The 22,609-nt window shown below is 36.0% G+C and overlaps 1 protein-coding gene across 2 annotated transcripts in view; it reads right to left on the reverse strand.

Moving 5' to 3' along the window:
- Positions 1-22,609, reverse strand: part of GOLM2 (golgi membrane protein 2) — a 111,426-nt gene that overhangs the window by 27,200 nt on the left and 61,617 nt on the right. For both annotated transcript variants that reach the window (XM_030842684.2, XM_030842685.3), the window contains exons 7-8: positions 6,826-6,924; positions 5,143-5,313 (exon numbers count right to left, since the gene is read on the reverse strand). In XM_030842684.2, coding sequence (XP_030698544.1) covers positions 5,143-5,313; positions 6,826-6,924 — 270 coding nt within the window. The remainder of the gene's footprint in view (positions 1-5,142; positions 5,314-6,825; positions 6,925-22,609) is intronic.

The raw sequence follows: 22,609 nt of genomic DNA on the forward strand, positions 1-22,609 counted from the left end.
TTGCTATTTGCAACAACATGGTTGAACCTTGATGGTATTATGCTAAGTGAAATAAGTAAGTACCATATGATCTCTTTTATATGTAGAATCTAAGAAAAAGTAAAACAAACAAATAAAAATCAAGCTCATAGGGACTTCCCTGGTGGCACAGTGGTTAAGAATCCGCCTGTCAATGCAGGGGACACAGGTTTGATCCCTGGTCTGGGAAGATCCCATATGCCATGGAGCAACTAAGCCCGTGAGCCACAACTACTGAGCTTGTGCTCTAGAGCCCGCAAGCCACAACTACTGAAGCCTGCATGTCCTAGAGCCCAGCCTGCGAGCCCGCATGCTGCAACTACTGAGTCCACGCACCGCAAATACTGAATCCTGTGTGCTCTAGGGCCCACGTGCCGCAACTACTGAACCCATGTGCTGCAACTACTGAAGCTCCTGTGTCTAGAGCCCGTGGTCTGCAACAAGAGAAGCCACTGCAATGAGAAGCCCACACGCTGCAACGAAGAGTAGCCCCCGCTTGCCACAATTAGAGAAAGCCCACAGCAATAAAGACCCAATGCAGCCAAAAAGAAAAAAAAAAAAAATCAAGCTCATAGATACAGAGAACAGATTGGTGGTTGGCAGAGGTTGGGGGTGGGGACATGGGAGAAATGGGTGAAGGGACGTCGAAAGGTAAAAAGAAAAAAAAAATGTAGTTGATGTAAAATACTCATAAAATTTTTGAATCATATTCAAAATATTGATTTTTTAATATATATACACATATGTTTATGTATATGCTAATGTATATAACATAGGTATATTTTTACAGTATATTTAAAAACACTATTACTTCTAAAAGAGTGAAAATAAAATACTATTCTAAGATGAACCCAAATATTAGCAATTCTTAGAAATTTGCATTAAAAATTTTAAAACCAAAAGCCAAGTAAACAAATAAATCAGTCATATTTCTATGCACTAGCAATGAACAATCTGAAAAGGAAATCAAGAGAACAATTTGATTTACAATAACATAAAAAAGAATTAAATGTTTAAGAATAAATTTAACCAAGGAGGCATAAGACTTGTACACTGAAAACTACAAAAACTGCTGAAGAAAATTAAAGATACCCTAAATAAATGGAAAGACATCCCATCTTCATGGATTGGAAGACCTAATATTGTTCAAATGATAATACTCCCCAAAGTAATCTACAGATTTAATGTAATTCCTATTAAAATCCCAACTGTCTCTTTAGTAGAAATAGACAAGCAGATCCTAAAATTCACATGGAATTGTAAGAGATGCCAAACAGTCAAAATAATCTTATAAAGAAGGGCAAAGTTGGAAGACTCACAGTTCCCAATTTCAAAACTTACTACAAAGTGACAGTAATCCAAACAGTGTGCTCCTGGCATCTGGTCTCAATGGAACAGAATTAAGAATCCAGAATAAACCCATACATGTGTGGTCAACTGATTTTCAACAAGGATACCAAGACTGTTCAATGGAGAAAGAAGGTGTCTTCAACAAATAGTGCTAGGACAACTGAATACCGATGCACACAAGAACATAGTTGGATCCTTACCTCATACTGTATATAAATATTAACTTAAAATAGATAAAAAACTTACATATAAGAGCTAAAACTATTATTGTTGTGACCATTTTGCAATGTATACAAACACTGAATCATCATGTTGTACACCTGAAACTAATATAATATTGTAAATCAATTATACCTCAAGTTAAAAAAAGAGCGAAAACTATGAGGTTCTTAGAAGAAAACATGACCTTTTTGATTTGGCAAAGGTTTCTTAGATATGACACCAAAAGCATGAACAACAAAAGAAAAATAGACAAACTGGACTGCATCAAAATTTAAAACTTTGTGCATCATAGAACACTATCAGAGAGTGAAAAAACAAATGATAGAATGGGTAAAAATATTTGCATATCATACATCTGATGAGGGTTTAGTATTCAGAATATATAAATTATGCTTAAAACTCAACAGCAAAGACAAACAACCCAATTTTAAAATGGGCAAAGGACTTGAATATACATTTCTCTAAAGAAGATATACAAATGGCCAACAAGAACTTGAAAAGATGCTCAATGTCATTAGTCATTAGGGAAATGCAAATGAAAATCACAATGAGATACCACTTCACAGGCACTAGGATGGCAACAGTAAAAACAACAGCAACAGTGGAAAGTACTGATAGTGTTGACAGGGATGTCGAGAAACTGGAGCTCTCGTGCATTGCTGATGGAACTGTAAAATGGTGCAGCTGCTGTGGAAAATAGTTTGGCAGTTTCCTATAAAGCTAAACATAGAATTACCATATAATCCAGCAATTCTACATCTAGGTACACAAAGAATTGAAAACAAGTGTTCAACAAAAGCTTGTAAATGAATGTTCATCGCAGCACTATTCACAATAGCCAAAAAGTGGAAACAATCCAAATACCCATCTACAGATGAATGGATAAACAAAATGTATTCATACAATTGAATATTATCCAGCCATAAGAGAAATAAAGTCCTGATACCTGTGACAACATGGCTGAACTTTGAAAACAGTATGCTAAGCAAAAGAAGCCAGACACAAAAGGCTACATATTGTATGATTCCATTTACATGAAATATCCAGGATTCCAGGTGAATCCATAGAGTCAGAAAATAGGTTAGTCATTGCCAAGGACTGTGGGTAGGAGAAAATGGGGAGTGACTGCTTAATGGGTACAGGGTTTTCTTTTGTAGTGATGAATACTTTCTGGAACTAGACAGTTGTAATGACTGCACATAATGTACTAAATACCGCTGAATTGTGCACTTTGGTGAATTCTATATGTATTTTACCACAATTTTAAACTTATTTTTCATTTCTAAAAAAATCATTTGCATGATATAATAAAGTCTCATATCACAAAAGGCAGAAGAGGAAACTGCAGTAAAGTTAATTTATCAAAGGTTAGCATCTGAATTATTGATAAAGATTTGACAGAAAGGTATAGGATCAATCTCCAAAGTTATCAGGCTCAGTGGTCAAAACTGATGCACAGATTATATACCAAGATATAATTATAGTATAATTCCTCACATAAAAATGGACAGGCCACCAGAAAGTAAATGCCTATTAAAACACCCTTAAGGAATCATTATATTCTAAATGCCTTACAAAAGAGTTAAAAAGCAAATGTGGCCAGGCCTTAGGGAAAGAAATAAATGTAAACATCTCTAGTGACATTGTAAAACTGTTCTAGAGAACAATCTGACATTATGTAACAGGAGCTATAAAGTTAGTCAAGTACTTTGACCTAATAAATTCAGTTAGGGGACTACACTTTTAAAGGAATACCCAAAGTAGGAGAAGCAGGAAATAATTTGAAAAAAAGATATTCATAATCACGACATCTAACATAAGAAAATACAAAATAATTTAAATAATCAAAGAGTAGAGCTAAATGAACTATTATTATTGCCTAAACACAATGGAATATATGCATATGTCTACGTGTGTGTATATGTATATATGTATATTTTTAAATCACAACTACATAACTATTTGATAGGTTAAAACACAGGTAAGAAATAATGCCAAAGTAAATCACAAAATAGTGCTCACATTGATTTCAACTCTATATATACATTGAAAAGAATTCAGAGTAAGATTTTAAAACTCAATAGGCTCTTTTAAAAATAAATTGTAGGGAATTCCCTGGTGGTCCAGTGGTTAGGACTCCATGCTTCCACTGCAGGGAGCACGGGTTTGATCCCTGGTTGGGGAACTAGGAACCCACATGCCACACGGCACAGACAAAAAAAAAAAAAAAAAAAAATTGTGGAATGTAGTAATTTCCTGGTGATCATTTTCCAATCACATTCTTTACCCAAAGACTGGTTAAAAAAAAGAGAGGTAAGACAACAATAACAATTTTTATAGAATAAACTATAAGTAGAAGAAAATCTTAAGTGATCAAATTAAGATATTTTATCTTAGTAAGATTCTGACCTTACTATAAACCTCTTTTTGTTGAGATAAAAGTTTTGAAGCCAATTCCCCAACAAGATTTGGAGGAAATATTTTTTCACTGTATTTAAAATGTTAACCATATTCTTGTAAATAAAAATATTTTTTATATAATACTTTAGTCAAGATACATGGATACGCTTTAAAATGTCAAGGAAGGAAAGTCAATTAAATGTACACAAATTATATATTCATATAGATGCAGAAATATGAATAACTGTCATAAGACCAATTTAAAAATGTAACACTGTGCAGTTATCACAGTACAAACAACCTGTGTACAAGTAAATGCCTAAACACGGCTCTGAAGAGTTGTTGCCAAAGAAGCCATCATTAAAAGTAAACAAAAGCAAACTGGAGCTTTCAGACATTCTGTCTATTCAGAAGTTGAAGGGAAGAAGCCTTAAAAAGCAGAAGCAGTGAAAAGTACAGTTTAAGAGAGCTGGTCTAAGAGCCACTGTCCTGTTCCCAATTCTGTCTACTACTGGAATTTTTTCTTATACATCTTGAAAATCTACCAATTAGAAAATTATGCAGATTAACAGGTATTGTCCATTTATCATAATCAATACCTCTGAAACAATTAAGCAGTCAAACATTATTACACAGTATTATGAGTTTGTTCAATTTCTTTCACTTCTAGCACCTAAATGAAGCAAACTGCAATTGGAGGGAATGGAAAAGGAAACAGCATTGAACTTTCTACGATGGCAGTCTTTATTTCTTCCAGAACTCATTTTTCAAAACTCTTTATCTTCCCTCCTTTCTAATCAAAGTTTTCATATATTAGCCTAACAAAATATATCTTCTCTCACTTCTCAGAAAAATTTTACATTCATAAGAACTAATAGCATTTTTTTAAATCAACTCACCTGAAATTTATTTTTTAACACTGGAGAACAAGAGAAGTTTTTGAAAGTGTTCTTTAAAATATCTCTATCCATTTAAAACCTACTTTTCTTTTAAATTTTATAACTGCCATACTTTCTCTTTGTATGTATATAACTTCACTATACATCCATTAGTTAGAGATTATAATAATGAAGACCTTAATTCAGACTTGTAAATAAATATATTATATTTAAAGAAATCTTTTCAGCATAATATTCATCAACTGATTCTTACTTTGCTTCAATTTATGGAGATCACCGGCTCGATCCTTAGTAGCCTGCTTTAGAATATCTGCTTGAATTCTGGGTTCACTCTCCAAGTTAGGGCCTGGAATTAAATGTTGAAGAGGATTGGAAGGCTTCTGTTTTGAAGTTCTGGGGTTTCCATTGTGGTTTACATGAGAATCTATGGCATAAAAACATCAAATTAAGGTCATATTTTGCAGAAGAATTTCATAAGATGTACCCGAGAAAAGGTAAGACACTGTTATCTGATACTGGGTAGTCAGGTAGCTTTTTTTAAAAACTTTATTTAATTTCTTTAATCAAATCTTATAACCAATGTGATTTTAGTTGTGTGAAGTTTACTAATCATTCCCAGGTGGGTATCTTTAGTATTGATTATAAACCTATTCATCAATGGAATGTATATCAATAGTAGAAACCCAAAGATTAAAATGGCAGTGATACCTGTAACTTTTCTTCCCTCCAAATTCTATATTGCTGTCAGAAATCTCCAAAATCCAATAAGGCTTTTAGAATTTCTAATCTTGAAGTCATTTTCATCTACACAGCGACATAACTGTTAACTCTTGATTCTTTCTTATTAGTATCTCCTGGATATAACTTTTCTTTCCCCCACCTCCCTTTTTAACTCATCAAAGCCTCGATTTAGATCTTTATTACAATTAATTTTAATTATATCAATTCTCATTTTAGGGGAATATTTCTGTAAAATTGAGTAGGTATTCAGTAGAAAACACACAGATAAGTACAGAGTAGGGAGTTTAATACAGGCGGAACTCATTTTATAGAAGGCCTCTGTGAGATAAACTTGAACACATTTTGGAGAAGGTAAATACATATATACTGGTAGTGATGAAAGGGAACGTAGTCCAGAGTGGCAGAACAAATAATTCTTCCACTCTTAATAGTCCAGTAGACAAAGTTCATTTTGTAATGATCTCTCCCCGAGCTTTTTTCTTTTTTTTTAATGAATCAGTTATATATACACATATGTTCCCATATCTCTTCCCTCTTGCGTCTCCCTCCCTCCCACCCTCCCTATCCCACCCCTCCAGGAGGTCACAAAGCACCAAGCTGATCTCCCTGTGCTATGCGGCTGCTTCCCACTAGCTATCTATTTTACATTTGGTAGTGTATATATGTCCATGCCTCTCTCTCGCCCTGTCACAGCTCACCCTTCCCCCTCCCCATATCGTCAAGTCCATTCTCTAGTAGGTCTGTGTCTTTTTTCCCGTCTTACCCCTAGGTTCTTCATGACCTTTTTTTCCCTTAAATTCCATACATATATCTGTTAGCATACGGTATTTGTCTTTCTCTTTCTGACTTACTTCACTCTGTATGACAGACTCTAGGTCTATCTACCTCATTACAAATAGCTCAATTTCGTTTCTTTTTATGGCTGAGTAATATTCCATTGTATATATGTGCCACATCTTCTTTATCCATTCATCCGATGATGGACACTTAGGTTGTTTCCATCTCCGGGCTATTGTAAATAGAGCTGCAATGAATCTCCCTGAGCTTTTATCAGTCGTTTGATGATATACAAAGTTAAGTAGAATAATGAATGATACTTCACTGTGCTGCTAAATGACATGTTTTATTCACTATGTAACAATACATGACCAGAAAATTGATTTTCAAATGGAATTTTAAGAATAAGACTTCATACCTGGAACCATATTTGGGGAGAGAGGTTGTCCAGTTGGAAGATGGGAGATTACTTGATGACTTTCATATTGAGAAAAGGAAACAGGCGGTTTCTTTAAAGCTAAAATTAAAAACAGATCCATATTATTCCCCGTGATATTATGGTTTCTAAATACCAACCACCATGAATCTGTTTACATTACACTAATCCTATGATGCTTACTCTAATTTTGTAATCCTTATAATTGGTATATTAACTAATTAATTTATGGTTACTAATTGATATATTGCACCATCCATCACAGATTTTGATGATCAATAAATCTGACCAGAATACAAGATAGGAATTCTGTCTTGTTCATCACTATATCCCCAATACCTAGAATAGTGCCTGGCATATAACAGGAGCTCAATTAAAATTTGATGAATGAATAAATAAATGAATCTCTTCAGATACAGTGAGACCTTTTTATATGGATAGCATAAATAAAAATTGACATTTATAGATTAGGCAAAGCTATGAGAATATGCTACTCTAAGCTGCTCAGATTTGAAATAAAAACTAAATATGACTGATTCAACAAGTTCAGGTTTTAGTTTTGAAAAGGGAATTTTTTTTAACATCTTTATTGGAGTATAATTGCTTTACAATGGTATGTTAGTTTCTGCTTTATAACAAAGTGAATCAGTTATACATATACATATGTTCCCATATCTCTTCCCTCTTGTGTCTCCCTCCCGCCCACCCTCCCTAGCCCACCCCTCCAGGTGGTCACAAAGCACGGAGCTGATCTCCCTGTGCCATGTGGCTGCTTCCCACTAGCTATCTACCTTACGTTTGGTAGTGTATAAATGTCCATGCCACTCTCTCACTTTGTCACAGCTTACCCTTCTCCCCCCCCCATATCCTCAAGTCCATTCTCGAGTAGGTCTGTGTCTTTATTCCCATCTTACCCCTAGGTTCTTCAAGACCTTTTTTTTTTCCCTTAGATTCCATATATATGTGTTAGCACATGGTATTTGTTTTTCTCTTTCTGACTTACTTCACTCTGTATGACAGTCTCTAGGTCCATCCACCTCACTACAAATAACTCAATTTCGTTTCTTTTTATGGCTGAGTAATATTCCATTGTATATATGTGCCACATCTTCTTTATCCATTCATCCGATGATGGACACTTAGGTTGCTTCCATCTCCTGGCTATTGTAAATAGAGCTGCAATGAACATTGTGGTACATGACTCTTTTTGCATTATGGTTTTCTCAGGGTATATGGCCAGTAGTGGGATTGCTGGGTCATATGGCAGTTCTATTTGTAGTTTTTTAAGGAACCTCCATACTGTTTTCCATAGTGGCTGTATCAATTTACATTCCCACCAGCAGTGCAAGAATGTTCCTGAAAAGGGAATTTTTAAGTTTTCTACAAAAAGCTTTACTAGCCAAGATGTACTTACTTAGAGTTGGGACTTTCTTCTCCCTTAAGAAATAAAGGCAATAGGGAAAAAGATCATTTTTCACTCACTCCACTGCAACCTTGGGCAACTTAATGTGACAGAAAGGCAGAGAGCAAGAAGGAAACTAGAGAGAAGGCAAACAGATAAAGAGAAAAAAAAATAGAGAGCCCATCCATAAGATATGGTTAGTGGCACATTTTATTCTTCTAAAACTTTGGTGTGGCAGACACGATGCTTTGTGACCCCATTTCATTATATTTTTCCTAGGCACAGAGGAAGATAAGCCTTCCTTACTTTTATGTGCCACGAAACTGGGTTCTAACCATAAGAATGTAAGTGAAACAGAATGTAAGTGAAACAGAATGAGCCACTTCCAACTATGCCAATAAAATCTTCTGTGCAAATCACCTACAATCTCTCTTCCCTTCTGTCACAAATTAGGAGGCTACATATGAAGATAGTGGCATCAAATAATGGAAGAGGACACTGCTTAGAGAGAGCTGCAAAGAGAATCATAAAACCTGCATCAGTCTGTAATGTGAACAATAAATGAAACTTTATTGCTTTAAGCAATTGCAATTTGGGGATTATTTGTTAATACATAACAGCCTCGTCAGTCCTAACTAGTATACTTGGGTTATTTTTATAATCCTCAAAGTTTATTTCGGTGACTGTATTTCATTTATTATTATATAGATTTCTAAACTTAAGGACCCAAGAAGTTTAAAATTCACTCTAAGAAAGCAACCCATTCGAATTTACAGAAAGTTGAGGTTTTCTATATCTTACTGTGTTCCCCCATTTCCTTGTTCGTATTGCCAGCTGCAATGCCCAACACCCACCACTGCACGTAAGACAGCTAAATAACAACAATCAGCTAACATCTTTAAAGAGCAGTACTTTCCCAGGTTTAACACCATTTTGATTTGCTAACAGACTCTGAGGACAACTAAGCATCTGGTAGATATACTGGAAAGAGAAGTCAGTCACAATGTACAAACTTGTGGATCACTGTTGGACCCTAGCTGGCTCCAGTACTATATAAACCAAAAGACAAGAGAGGGTACTTTCAATACTAAACAGGAAGTGATCATACATGTTCTTAGCTTTATTTAATAATGCCTCCTGCCCAAGAACAAGGTGACTATTCAGAGGCAAAACTATGAAGATTTAGATGGGTAGAAAAAGCTGGATTAAAAAGAGCCTTTATATATGGGTTCGATCCCTGGTTGGGCAACTAAGATCCCACATGCCATGTGGTGCAGCCAAAAAAAAAAAAAAAAAAAAAAGAAAGAGCCTTTATAAAACAACCAGAGGAGTTTAGAACTGATATACAGGCATACCTTTGATATTGCAGGTTCAGTTCTAGACCACTGCAATAAAGTGAATATCACGATAAAGCGAGTTGCATGCATTTTTTTGGTTTCCCAGTGCATATAAAAGTTATGTTTACACTATACAGTAGTCTTTTAAGTGTACAGTAGAATTATGTCTAAAAATCAATGCGTACACACCTTAATTTAAAAATACTTCATTGTTAAAAAATACTAAACATTACCTGAGCCTTTAGCAAGTTGTAATCTTTTTGTTGGTGGAAGGCTTGAAATATTGCAAGAATTACCGAAATGTGACACAGAGACAATGAAAAGAGCAAATGTTGTTGGGAAAATGGCACTGATAGATTTGCTTGACACAGGATTGCCACAAACCTTCAATTTGTAAAAAAACACGATCTGTGAAGTACTGTAAAGCTAAGCACAATAAAACATGGCGTGTCTGTAGCAGAAACTATACAGTCAAGCCTTGACATCCATGGGGGACTGGTTCCAGGACACCCGACCCCACCCCCATGCTCAAGTCCCTTAGTCAGTCTTCCTTATCCATCGTTCTGCATCTGAGGATTCAAACAATCACGGAGTGCAAATATAGTATACAATCTGAGGCTGGTTGAATCCACCAAGGAGGAACCTGAGGACGTGACTGTGGTAATATGGAGCCTTATAAGTTTGATGTGAATTACTACATTTCTGTAAAAATTTAGAAAAATAGAAAACCAGAAAGAAATTTAAAATGAGCTGTAATTCTACCACTTAAAGATAACCACTGCTACCATTTCAAGATTATCTGTTTTGTTTTTTTCTGTACATTACACCATATACCATAAACAAAATTAGGATACCATCATATATACTATCTTATAATCTGATTTTTTATTTAATATTTTATATACATTTTTCTATGTCATCCCATTTTCTTCTACAGCATTCCTAAATGGTAGTACTGAATCAAAACTTCCAACTTACTAGGTTTGGCTAGAAAGATCTGGGTAAAGAATTGCCACAAGGACTTTAGAGTGCCATAAACTGCATCAGCTAAGCTAGTTGGTGGATAGACTTTTACTACTTAGGAAAAAGTAATGTGTGTTCTGTAAACACTTTGGTTTCTATTCTTTCACTGTGACTTTTTTGTTTATTTTCCTAGAAAAGTTCCTTTAAAAAAAACTCCAGCCTTTTTCCTTTGTTGAACTAAGGGGAGAGGTGATTTATTTATATCCAGGACAAGACAGAGGCTTTCCCAGGAGCCAGAATTAACAGTTACAGTTAGTGGTACCAAAACAAATGAAGATTCGGAAAATTACTAGTGGACTTGGACACAAAATAAGACTGCTAATCTTGCTCTCCGATTCTGGATAGGATTCTTCAGACTTTTTTCTATACACATACAAGTATCTAATTTTTCCTCCACAAAAATGAGATTATATTGTACGTGCTTCCTTGTAACCTGCTTTTTTTCATTAAAAAAATCATAGGTATATTGGGAATTCCCTGGCAGCCCAGTGGTTAGGACTCTGCACTTTCATTGCCGGGGGGCCCAGGTTCAATCCCTGGTTGGGGAACTAAGATCCCACAAGCCAAATGGCATGGCCAAAAAAAAAAAACAACATAGATATATGTATATGTTAATAAAAACAGCTCAACACTATCTTTTTTAATGACTACATATCACATTTATGGATAAAACACATTTAATGAACTCATAAGCTTACCTATAACATTTATATGGTCTCCAATTTATCATTATAAATAATTTTATGGTGAGAATTTTTGTAACTACATGACAGAGTGAATTCTCAGGGAAGTACTAAACACTAGGTCAATGACTATGTGTACTTATTAAACAGATTAAGAGAAACGATAAATGTGAGCTCAAAGACAACTGAAGTCTGGGAAAGAATTAAGACACTGAAAAGAATGCAAACAATTATGTATGATATTAAAGTCATAATCTGTGATATACTTTACTCAGGTCCTCTCCATTGACGACCACTGAGAGCCAGGGGAAAACATACAAGTCAACAGAGAATAGCATGCTGCTATCAGGTAATATCATGAATAACTAGGCTGTTAAAATATATACCATTGATAAAGCCATTATTAAGTAAAATTACCAAACATAAAATGGTAAAACCTATTTAACATAAAGATAAAATACCGGTTCATTGCAGCTCTATTTACAATAGCCCAGAGATGGAAACAACCTAAGTGCCCATCATCGGATGAATGGATAAAGAAGATGTGGCACATATATACAATGGAATATTACTCAGCCATAAAAAGAAACGAAATTGAGCTATTTGTAATGAGGTGGATAGACCTAGAGTCTGTCATACAGAGTGAAGTAAGTCAGAAAGGGAAAGACAAATACCATATGCTAACACATATATATGGAATTTAAGAAAAAAAATGTCATGAAGAACCTGGGGTAAGAAAGGAATAAAGATGCAGACCTACTGGAGAACGGACTTGAGGATATGGGGAGGGGGAAGGGTGAGCTGTGACAGGGCGAGAGAGAGTCATGGACATATACACACTAACAAACGTAGTAAGGTAGATAGCTAGTGGGAAGCAGCCGCATGGCACAGGGATATTGGCTCGGTGCTTTGTGACAGCCTGGAGGGGTGGGATAGGGAGGGTGGGAGGGAGGGAGACGCAAGAGGGAAGACATATGGGAACATATGTATATGTATAACTGATTCACTTTGTTATAAAGCAGAAACTAACACACTATTGTAAAGCAATTATACCCCAATAAAGATGTTAAAAAAAAAAAAAAAGATAAAATACCGGATACGCTAGAGCACATAGCTTTTATCCTACCACTATGATACTGGGTTTTGTCTTTTTTATAAAGGAGAGCTATCAAATATGGAAATTCAATCTTTCAGCAATACTTTTTTTTTTACATCTTTATTAGAGTATAATTGCTTTACAATGGTGTGTTAGTTTCTGCTTTATAACAAATTGAATCAGTTATACATATACATATGTTCCCATATCTCTTCCCTCTTGCGTCTCCCTCCCTCCCACCCTCCCTATCCCACCCATCTTGGTGGTCACAAAGCACGGAGCTGATCTCCCTGTGCTATGCGGCTGCTTCCCACTAGCTATCTACCTTACATTTGGTAGCGTATATATGTCCATGCCTCTCTCTCGCTTTCTCACAGCTTACCCTTCCCCCTCCCCATATCCTCAAGTCCATTCTCTAGTAGGTCTGTGTCTTTATTCCCATCTTACCCCTAGGTTCTTCATGACCTTTTTTTCCCTTAAATTCCATACATATGTGTTAGCATACGGTATTTGTCTTTCCCTTTCTGACTTACTTCACTCTGTATGACAGACTCTAGGTCTATCCACTCATTACAAATAGCTCAATTTCGTTTCTTTTTATGGCTGAGTAATATTCCATTGTATATATGTGCCACATCTTCTTTATCCATTCATCCGATGATGGGCACTTAGGTTGTTTCCGTCTCTGGGCTATTGTAAATAGAGCTGCAATGAACATTTTGGTACATGACTCTTTTTGAATTACGGTTTTCTCAGGGTATATGCCCAGTTAGTGGGATTGCTGGGTCATATGGTAGTTCTATTTGTAGTTTTTTAAGGAACCTCCATACTGTTCTCCATAGTGGCTGTATCAATTTACATTCCCACCAACAGTGCAAGAGGCTTCCCTTTTCTCCACACCCTCTCCAGCATTTATTGTTTCTAGATTTTTTGATGATGGCCACTCTGACTGGTGTGAGATGATACCTCATTGTAGTTTTGATTTGCATTTCTCTAATGATTAATGATGTTGAGCACTCTTTCACGAGTTGTTGGCAGTCTGTATATCTTCTTTGGAGAAATGTCTATTTAGGTCTTCTGCCCATTTTTGGATTGGATTGTTTGTTTTTTTGTTATTGAGCTGCATGAGCTGCTTATAAATTTTGGAGATTAATCCTTTGTCAGTTGCTTCATTTGCAAATATTTTCTCCCATTCTGAGGGTTGTCTTTTGGTCGTTTATGGTTTCCTTTGCGGTACAAAAGCTTTGAAGTTTCATTAGGTCCCATTTGTTTATTTTTGTTTTTATTTCCATGTCTCTAGGAGGTGGGTCAAAAAGGATCTTGCTGTGATTTATGTCATAGTGTGTTCTGCCTATGTTTTCCTCTAAGAGTTTGATAGTTTCTGGCTTTACATTTAGGTCTTTAATCCATTTTGAGCTTATTTTTATGTATGGTGTTAGGGAGTGATCTAATCTCATACTTTTACATGTACCTGTCCAGTTTTCCCAGCACCACTTATTGAAGAGGCTGTCCTTTCTCCACTGTACATTTCTGCCTCCTTTATCAAAGATAAGGTGACCATATGTGCGTGGGTTTATCTCTCGGCTTTCTATCCTGTTCCATTGATCTATCTTTCTGTTTTTGTGCCAGTACCATACTGTCTTGATTACTGTAGCTTTGTAGTATAGTCTGAAGTCAGGGAGCCTGAATCCTCCAGCTCCGTTTTTCGTTCTCAAGATTGCTTTGGCTATTCGGGGTCTTTTGTGTTTCCATAAAAATTGTGAAATTTTTTGTTCTAGTTCTGTGAAAAATGCCAGTGGTAGTTTGATAGGGATTGCATTGAATCTGTACATTGCTTTGGGTAGTAGAGTCATTTTCACAATGTTGATTCTTCCAATCCAAGAACATGGTATATCTCTCCATCTATTTGTATCATCTTTAATTTCTTTCATCAGTGTCTTATAATTTTCTGCATACAGGTTTTTTGTCTCCTTAGGTAGGTTTATTCCTAGATATTTTATTCTTTTTGTTGCAGTGGTAAATGGGAGTGTTTTCTTGATTTCACTTTCAGATTTTTCATCATTAGTGTATAGGAATGCCAGAGATTTCTGTGCATTAATTTTGTATCCTGCTACTTTACCAAATTCATTGATTAGCTCTAGTAGTTTTCTGGTAGCATCTTTAGGATTCTCTATGTATAGTATCATGTCATCTGCAAACAGTGACAGCTTTATTTCTTCTTTTCCGATTTGGATTCCTTTTATTTCCTTTTCTTCTCTGATTGCTGTGGCTAAAACTTCCAAAACTATGTTGAATAAGAGTGGTGAGAGTGGGCAACCTTCAGCAATACTTATTAAGTGCGTACTATATGCTAAGCACTGTTCTAAAAAGCTGGAGATTCAACGGTGGACAAAACAGACCAAGTTATATAACAAGTAAATTAAAAAGTATGTAAATGGGGTGACCCAACACGGGAGCCTGCCTGGGCTCTTTGGTAGGGCTGGTGGCGGACTCTGGGAGGGCTCATGCTGGGGGTTGCTTCCCCAAACTTCTGCTGCCGGTTTCCTTGTCCTCACGGTGAGCCACGGCAACCCCCCACCTCTGCAGGAGACCCTCCAACACTAGCAGATTCCACATATAAGCGATATATGATATTTGTCTCTCTGTGCCTGAGTTGCTTCACTTAGTATGATAGTCTCTGGGTCCATCCATGTTACTGCAAATGGTATTATTTCTTTCTTAATGGCTGAATAATATTCCACTGGTATGTACCACATCTTCTTTGTCCATTCATCTGTCAGTGGATATTTGGATTGCTTCCATGTCTTGGCTATTGTGAACGGTGCTGCAGTGAACACTGCGGTGCATGTATCCTTTCGAACCATGTTTTTCTCTGGGTGTGTGCCCAGGAGTGGGATTGCTGGATTGTATGGTAGCTCTAGTTTTGGTTTTTGGGTAAACCTCCATACTGTTCTCCATAGTGGCTGTACCAATTTATATTCCCACCAACAGCATAAGAGGGTTCCCTTTCCTCCACACCTTCTCCAGCGTTTGTTGTTTGTAGACTTTTTGATGATGGCCGTTCTGACTGGTGTGGGGAGATAACTCATAGTGGTTTTGATTTGCATTTCTCTAATGATTGGTGATGTTGAGCATCTTTTCATGTTAAAGACAATATATTTTTAACTATATTCACCAGATCCAATCAGCCCTTGATTTATTTCTATTGTATTAAAATGCTACTTTACACATGAAACTAATATAAAATTGTAAATCAACCACACTTCAATAAATTAATTAATTAAATGGTACTTTAAAAAAAGTATGTACAGAATATAATATAAATGTCAGAGTGAAAATGTTATGCATAAAGTAATACAGGGACGTGTGAGAGAGAGTAGTGGGACATTCTATTTTAGTTGGTTGGTCAGGGGAGGTATTTCTGAAGAAGACATATTTGAGCAGAGGTATGAATGAAACGTGGAGGAAGACTATTCAGGCAGAGATCAGTAAGTACAAAGGCCTTGAGACAGGAACATGCACAGCACATCTGAGGAAATGCAAAGAAAGCAGTGAAGGGAAAGCATAGAAATGAAGTCAGAGAGGAGAGAGGGGCCATATTAGAGACAACGAACAATAAAAAATGTTAGGATAGGTAGTTTGGGGGCTGAGGGCTGGTACTAAACTGGTAATTCCAAAGGAAGCAGTAATAGTACTAATTATAATAATAGTAGCTCCCACTTTCTGAATACTTAGTATGAACCAGGCAATAATCTCATGTCACTCTCAAATCTATCTGAGATAGATATCCCCTTTCACAGATGAGGAACTGAAACTCACGACAGTAGAGATGAGACATACCTCTCACTTGACTTAAAAATTCAAAGTAGTCATTTCTGGAGAACCTGGCTGATATGCTTACAAAAGGTAATAGGAAGTTTAGGGCTAATCCTCCTCAAGTTCTCTATTAGCCCTCAGCTGCAGCCTTTACCCTGAGAACCAAAAGAGAAGTATATTTGCCTTTCACTCTCATTTTCTTATTTCAGTGACAGCTACAATCTTTAAAATGTTCACATTCCTAGTTTTCTGCCTTACAGGGCTTCACAACCCAGTGCCTGTGACGATGGAGAAGGAATATGGCACTAGTAACCAGTGGTGCTCAAATCTGGCAACACTTCAGTTTTACAGATACCACCCCGGACATACTGAATATTGGGATGGTACCTAGGTATCTGTATTTATTAAAAGCTCCAAACATGGTTCTGTTGCACAGCTAAGAGAATAAAAGATAGAATAAAAAGCATGGGCTTTAGAGTTAGACCAGGGCTCAAATCATGGCTCTGTAATTTATTAACTGTAAGACTTTAGTGCCTAATTTCTTAAAGCCTCAGTCTTCATCTGAAAAACAGGGATAATGCCATCTTCCCTGCATGACCAATGTGGAGAATAAATGAGAATATTTGCTAATAGATTATGATAGATGCCTAGAAAATAGTAGGTGTTCAACATATACTAAGTATTTAGAGTTGTCAAAGTTAAGCATTTATCACTAAAATGAAAAAAAGAATCCAAGATTCAGGTTGAGGAAACAAAAATATTTAAATGTAAAACTACCAGCCCTAAACAATTTATTGAGCCTCCTGATTACACAGTTTGCTCACACTTAGGAATCCTGAGGAATGTTTACTTATAGTAATGTTTTTGGAAGTTCACGAAACTCTGATCAGTAATTACCCATTAAAATAGTAATCATTCAGAAGCATGAATGCTCAATACAAAACAATGATGTAACATTCTTATGTTATTTTGTTCTGCGTACATAAACAGATGTAACATGCTTGTAACTGCTCAAATATTGACCAGTGGAGCCATCTCAGCCCTCTAAGAAATACAGGTACATGTCTATAGAGACTATTAAAATGATGTTCTCATATGGCTTCTAAGACCTGGTCTGTGAACTCAAAATTCCTTCATACTTAAAAATCCATTTATATAATTTAAAAAGAATAACATGGACTTCCAATGTTAGCCATGATGTAATAACCAGTACTGGACTTACCCTCTCTCACATCCTAAACAATTTTTAATATGGACAAAATAGATAAAGCATTGGACAACCAGAGTACAAGACCAATTCTTGAAAGAAGCGATATACATGAGATGAACAGTCTCAGTGAGCAGAGGAAGCAGATTGGGCTGCTGAGGTGGCTGGAACCTGTAGGACAGAATACTATAGAAAAAGAAGCTGTGTGAAATGGGGGACAGAAATCTACATGGATAGTCCCCTTGGGTCTCTGGCCAAGACCTGGGCTGTGTATACATACGGTGAGACTCTATGGGGCCTAACACACAGTACCTGCTGCAGGGCTGAGAGCTGAACAAAAAAAACAGAGGTCATGTAGCACGACTGGATCTCTGGCCCACAGTACAGAATCTTCACTGAGCATCTTGGGCATTCAAATGAAATGCTAAAAGTCTACTTTAAAAGAAGGGATCACACCTTAGAGTTAAGGGCCATGTCCTCAGACTAAGAACAAAATCAACACTAACCTGCCCAAACAAAGCATAAAACCAAGCCTAACAGATTTAACTGTCTGCAAGAAAAAAACTCAGCACCCTTTAAAAGAAGACAACAAAATCCATTCATACAGTACACGATAAAGTTACTAAGCATATAAAGAAATAGGCAATACCACCCGTAATCAAGAAAAAAAGCAATCAAGAGAAACATACTCAAAAATGATCCATTTGTATAAACTAGCAAACAAGGACTGGTAAACAACTGTTTTACACACACAAACACACACACACACAAAGATTTAAAGGGAAAGATAGGGATATCCAACAGAGAAGTGGAAACTAAAACAAGAACCAAATGGAAATTCTAGAGCTGAAAATACATCTGAAATGAAAAACTACACTAGATGGGTTCTGAACAGCAGTCTAAACACTGCAGAAAAAGGGGTCAATGAACTTGAAGACAAATCAAAGACATTAAAAAGTTGAAAGAGAAAAATTATTGTAAAAAAATGAACAAAAACTTCAGTGACATGTGGGACAATATTAAGCAGTCTGCAATGCATGTACTTTGAGTCTTAGGAAAAAAATAGGGCAGAAAAATTTCTAAATAATATTCGAATTTGAATAAAGGCTGAAAATTCACCAAATTTGGTGAAAAATATCACCCCCCAGATTAAATAACCTCAGGGAATTCCAAGCAGAATAAGTACAAAGAAAAACGAGACCAAGGCACACCTTAGTCAAACTGATAAAAATGAAAGCTAAAGAGAAAAATTTTAAAGCAGAGAAAACGAATACACACTAATACAAAAGCACAACAGAAAGAATAACGGTTGACTTAGAATCATTGTTGGCTAGAAGGCAATGGAACTGTGTCTTTAAAGGGCTGAAAGAAAAAAAAACCAACAACCATATTTCTATATCCAGTAAAAATATCCCTCAAAATGAGTATGAAATAAAAATGTTTTCAGATAAACAAGAGTTGGAAAAATTTGTTGCTAGAAGACCTGCATTTCAAGAAATGCTTAAGGAAGTTCTTCAAGCTGAAGGGAAAATGATAATCAAGATAGAAATTAGAATCCATGGGAAGGAATAATGAGCACTAAGTGGTAAGTATGTGGTAAATATAAGAGACCATAGTATTTTCTTCTCCCATTTTCTTAAAAGGGTTTTTTAAAAAATTTATTTATTCATAATTTTGGCTGCCTTAGGTCTTTGTTGCTGAACGTGGGCTTTTCTCTAGTTGCGGCGAGTGGGGGCTACTCTCCGTTGCGGTGCACGGGTTTCTCATTGCGGTGCCTTCTCCTGTGGCAGAGCATGGGCTCTAGGCACGCGGGCTTCAGTAGTTGTGGCTTGCGGGCTCAGTAGTTGTGGCTCGCAGGCTCTAGAGCACAGGCTCAGTAGTTGTGGTGCACGGGCTTAGCTGCTCCGCGGCATGTGGGATCTTCCTGGTCCAGGGCTCGAACCCATGTTCCCTGCATTGGCAGGCAGATTCTTAATCACTGCACCACCAGGGAAGCCCTTAAAAGGTTTTGTAAACCAAAATAATAATGAAAACACTGGGATTTTTAACATATAGAAATACCATATATGATAACAACCGCACAAAGAATGAGAAGTAAATGGAATTATATCTCTGTAAGGTTCTAACATTTTACATGAAGTAGTACGATACTGTTTCTAAGTATACCATGATACGTATAGGATGCATATAGTAATCACTAGAATAACCACTAAAACACAATACTTTAGAAGTATAGTTTTTAAAAAGTGAGAGAAACAGGTACCAATTAAAGCCTCAAACTCACTGAGTCCTATTCTATCCTATTCTCCCTGGATGATACTTGCTGGTTCAAGGCTATTTTGATTCCTTTTTTCTTAATTGTGGCCAATATAAATTGTGGCCCCATAAAATATGACAGTGAAAGAAATCTTTCAATTATAAACCAAATGTATCATTAGAAGTTTATGTAATTATGTACCTTTACTAGCAGTTTCCAGGAATATGTACAATTTGATAATGTGCTAGTATTTCTCCCCTACAACAACAATAAAAAATGCCCAATTTTACCTGATTTGTTTCTTCTATAACAGGGATCTTTGAAAACTTTTTCTTAAAGGGCTAGATAGTGAATATTTTAAGCTTGTAGTCCATACTCAATTCTGCTGTTCTAGCACAAAAGCAGTCACTGACAATACACAACAAATGAGCATGGTAATATTTCAGTAAAACTATTTATTAAAACAGGCAACCAAGCTGTAGTTTGCCAATTTCTGTTTTACAAGATGCCTAAAAGTCTATTTACAATGATTTAATTTGTTAAAATATTTTAATTTGTTTTTATAAATTTAGATAATTTTTCCTCTAAAAGCTCTAAACTTTAGAGAAAGAACCTTTGCCCCCCCAAAAAAGATTAACTACACTGCTTCTTTAAAACAAAATCTTCTTTTTTCTCCTCTCAAATATCACTATAATTATCTCTAATTTTTAAAAAAATATTTATTTTTGAATAGGTATTTAATAAAATTACCTCATAAAATTTTGAAACCAGCATTCAAAAGGTTATATAATGAAAAGTCCCCTTTTCATCTCTATCCTCAGTCTTCTTCCCCAGAAGCAAACCCTATTACCAGTTTCAATTAGAGCAGCACTATCCAATAGGACTTTTTGCAATTATGGAGACGTTCTATATCTGTGCTGTCCAATACAATAGCCAGTAGCCACGGTGACTATTAAGCCCTTGAAGTGTGGCTAAGTTTGACCAAGGAACTGAAATTTTAGTTTTATTTAAGTTTAATGAATTTAAATAGCTACATGTGACCAGTGGCTAATGTACTGATATTAGGCAGTACAGATCTAGAGAATCCTCTGAGAGCAGTGGTGTTCTAGGTTGGCTACATAATACAATCACTTAAGAAGCATTTAAACATTCAGAGCCCTAGCCGCAACTCAGATCAAATATATAAAAATCTCTGGAGTGGGGCTCAGGCATTGGTTTCTTTTTTTTTCTTTTTTAACTCCCCAGTGATTCCAATATATGGCCAAGGTAGAAATCTTCTGTTCTAGAAAATTAATTATCTTATAAATAGAGTAGCTCTACCTAGAAAGAAAAGCAAACTTTTAGAAAACCAAAAAGGTTTTCTTTATAAATTATAAAAGAACTTCTGACTGCTTAGGTACATAAAAATCTTTATAACTTTATGGGGTTTTCCCCAAAGTAAACCATTAGAGGCAATTTTTACTGAGATTAACTAGATCTTAAAACTAGAAAGAAGTTTCCAAGTAAGAAATAAGATTTTCCTCTCTGTTGATATGCATGATATGGAAAAGGTATTTGCATTACATACTATTAAGGAACTCTTAAAAATCAATAAAATACTAACAATCCAATAGAAAAGTGGGCAAAAATGATTACCAGGCAAATCACAGAAGAAGGCAACAAAAATGGCCAATAAACATATGAATAGATGTTTAACGTCACTCATACCAAGGCAAATTTAAGGTACCATTTCAGATTGGCAAAAAGTTTAAAGTATAGTAAACCCAAATATTAGTTGAGGATGTGGATAAACAAAAACTGTCATATATTACTAGCAAAAGTGTAAACTGATATAAGTATAGTAAAGCTGAAGATGCTCTATAATGCAAGAATTCTACTCTTAAGTTTATATCCTTGTGCACAGCTTTGCAACCACTGCGCTGGGAAGTGTTTACAGACTACCAGTGTGTTGAGCTATTGATCTCCTCAACCCTCAGTGACTGGGTAGGACTTGGGACAGCTAGATCTCTAGGCCTGTCCTCTAGTCAGCAACAAGCTCACCTTTTAATCTCAATGTACTAATCAAATACTAGAAGTATCCAGAGACTCTCAGGTGCACAAGAAGATATATATGAGAATGTCCACTGTAGTATTTGTTTGAAATAACAACAACAAAATAAACACCTGGAAGTGGCCTAATTGTTTATTATATATGAATAGATAAATTATGGTATACTTATACAGTGAAATAATTATAACTGTTAAAAAGCCACAGGTATAATGCAGGTAAGTCTCAAAAGCATAATACCGAGGGGAAAATAAAGTTGCAGAATCATATAAACAATGACATCATTTATTTAAAGTTTAAGAAAGCAAACAAAACAATACTTCATAGTTTTACAGATGTTTACAAGTGCAGTAAAAGTCGAAAAACATGTATGGAAATTGATACACACCAATCTCAGCACAGTAGTTACCTCTGGGGAAGAAGAGACAGGATTGAGATCTGGAGGGTACACAGGGAGGCTTCAGTTTATCAGTAATGTTTTATTTCTTTAACGATAACATCAATAACAGAAATATCTGAAACTAATGTGGCAAAATGTTACATTATCTTTGTGTGTTTTTTTAAAGGGCACTGGATACTTGAGTATTCACTATGTTATTTTCTATCTTTTTCTGTATGTTTCTGAATTTAAAAAAGTTTAAAAACTAGTGATATAAATATGTAACTGCCTAACATCACAGGTGCCTAAAATACCCAGGTCAAGAAGGTAATGGGTTAAACTACAAGACTCCTGTAAAATCTTATGACTAGCTCCAAATCAACATTAAAAACAAACAAAACAGGGTCTTCCCTGGTGGCGCAGTGGTTGAGAGTCTGCCTGCCGATGCAGGGGACACGGGTTTGTGCCCGGGTCCGGGAGGATCCCACATGCCGCGGAGCGGCTGGGCCCGTGAACCAT

This window comes from Globicephala melas, chromosome 2 (genome assembly GCF_963455315.2).
Source record: "Globicephala melas chromosome 2, mGloMel1.2, whole genome shotgun sequence".
Lineage (NCBI taxonomy): Eukaryota > Metazoa > Chordata > Mammalia > Artiodactyla > Delphinidae > Globicephala > Globicephala melas.